Source organism: Apium graveolens, chromosome 8 (assembly GCF_009905375.1).
Source record: "Apium graveolens cultivar Ventura chromosome 8, ASM990537v1, whole genome shotgun sequence".
Lineage (NCBI taxonomy): Eukaryota > Viridiplantae > Streptophyta > Magnoliopsida > Apiales > Apiaceae > Apium > Apium graveolens.
In genome coordinates, this window is record NC_133654.1 from 70,740,885 (window position 1) to 70,742,749 (window position 1,865).

Genomic DNA, 1,865 nt, shown 5'->3' on the forward strand with positions numbered 1-1,865 from the left:
TGTGTTTATTTTTCATAGTATCTTTATTCGCTGCGAATTTATTTGAAAAATGAACGATAATACATTCACCCCCCCTCTGTACTAACCTAGTGGACCTAGCAATTGGTATCAGAGCTTGTTGATCGATATATGGATCAGATCCTTTAGGTTAGCAAGTTTTGTGTTGGATTTTGGTTGAACGGAGACTGGGATAGCTTCTGGTTGTGTAGATTGGGTTTCTGTTGATTAGTTGTGTTGTGTGACTCATTGTGTGACAGATCTGTAAAAATGAGTTCTCAAAAGATTGGCGGTCTTAAGGTTCCGAAATTCGATAAGGCAAACTACCATCTATGGAAGAAGAGGATGCTTCTTTATCTCAGAGATGGAGATCACAGATACATTAAGGTCATCGAGAAAGGACCATTTGTATTTGAGATAGAGGATCCAAATGATGCTGAGAAGAGAATTCCTAAGAATCCAGATAACTACACTGAGAAGGATATTGAATTGGATAGTCTAGATGCCAAGGTGCAGCACTTGTTGATGGAATCCATGGTTGATGACATGAGCCGTCAAATTGTTATGTATGAAAATGCTAAGCATATGTGGCAAACCATAGAGTTGTTAATGGAAGGAACGGAAGACGTCAGAGAAAACAGACTTGATATTCTGACTACCCAGTACGAGGAAATCAAATCTCTCCCAGGCAAAAATATAACTTCGGTCTTTGAAAGATTGAACAAGTTGATAAATGAACTGAGCATCTATGGGAAGAGATATGAACAGAAAGAGATAAACAGGAAGTTTATGTTGACATTGCCCACTCATCTCATAAGTAAAGGAGATTCAGTTCGTGAGCGCTTGGACTTCAAGACTATGTCTCTGGACAAGTTATATGGGAAGATGAAGACTCATGAAATGGAATTGGAACAGAAAAAGATTATATATGGAAGTGGTGCAGTGGACGTGAAGAATGCTGAGTTATTGAAGACAACTGCTCTTGTAGCTAGTAAACACATGGACTTGGACATAACTACTGAAAAGCCAAAGACAAATGATCAAGTGCTTTGTGATGCTGAAGTTGATGATGGAAATCTCTCTGGAGACCCAAGGGATTATTATACAATGGAAGAGTTGCAAGATATGAAGGATCCCACCATGGCCAACATGGAAGCTATGTTTGGAAACCTGAGATTCAGGAGGAAACAAGCCTTCAGGGGATCTGGTAGCAGCAACAGGGGTCAGAAATCTCCATCATATTCAGACTCAGGCTACAAGACAGGGATGGTGGATAGAAAGAATGTCAAGTGTTTCAACTGTGGAGAAATGGGACACTTTGCCACTGAATGTAGAAGGAGTCAACATGCAAGAGATAAAGGAAAGGCTTATCAAAGGAAAGATTCTGGAGGTTCGAAGAAGTATCCAGTGAAGTCTTACATAGCTGAGGGTAGAAGCTAGGATGATACTGATGATAAGGCAGAGCAGTTTGGAAATATGGCACTCATGGCTGATACTCCACACTCTTCAAGACAGGTAATCCTTTGCTCCTACTCACCTCCATTTCATACTGAAAACCTTTGTGAGAATGAACAATGCCTTGCTTTTAGAAAGTCTATCACTATACCTGCTACATCTTCATTTGATAGTATAAAAGTTGAATGCACTGAGAAAGCATGCATTGATAGATATAATTCCATAAATCTGAGCTATTATCACTGTATAGTCTCCTTGAAAAATGCTAATGGTACTGTAGGTGACTTGAAAGAAAAGGTAAAGAAAATACAGGAAGAACTTGATAAGTTAGTTCTTGAGAAAGTTAATGTTGAAGACATTAGGCAAAAACATCACTATCTAGAACTTAAGGCTAATAATCATGTTGAGACCAT

At 38.9% G+C, this 1,865-nt stretch overlaps 1 protein-coding gene across 1 annotated transcript; it reads left to right on the forward strand.

Moving 5' to 3' along the window:
- Positions 1-267: 267 nt before the first annotated feature.
- On the forward strand, positions 268-1,437 carry LOC141679680 (uncharacterized). The gene has a single exon (XM_074486114.1). The coding sequence runs from the start codon at positions 268-270 to the stop codon at positions 1,435-1,437; it is 1,170 nt and encodes a 389-aa protein (XP_074342215.1).
- Positions 1,438-1,865: the final 428 nt, after the last annotated feature.

Bases quoted from the DNA above. Each gene is read 5' to 3' on its own strand.
- LOC141679680 (XM_074486114.1), top strand. From the start codon at position 268: ATGAGTTCTCAAAAGATTGGCGGTCTTAAGGTTCCGAAATTCGATAAG.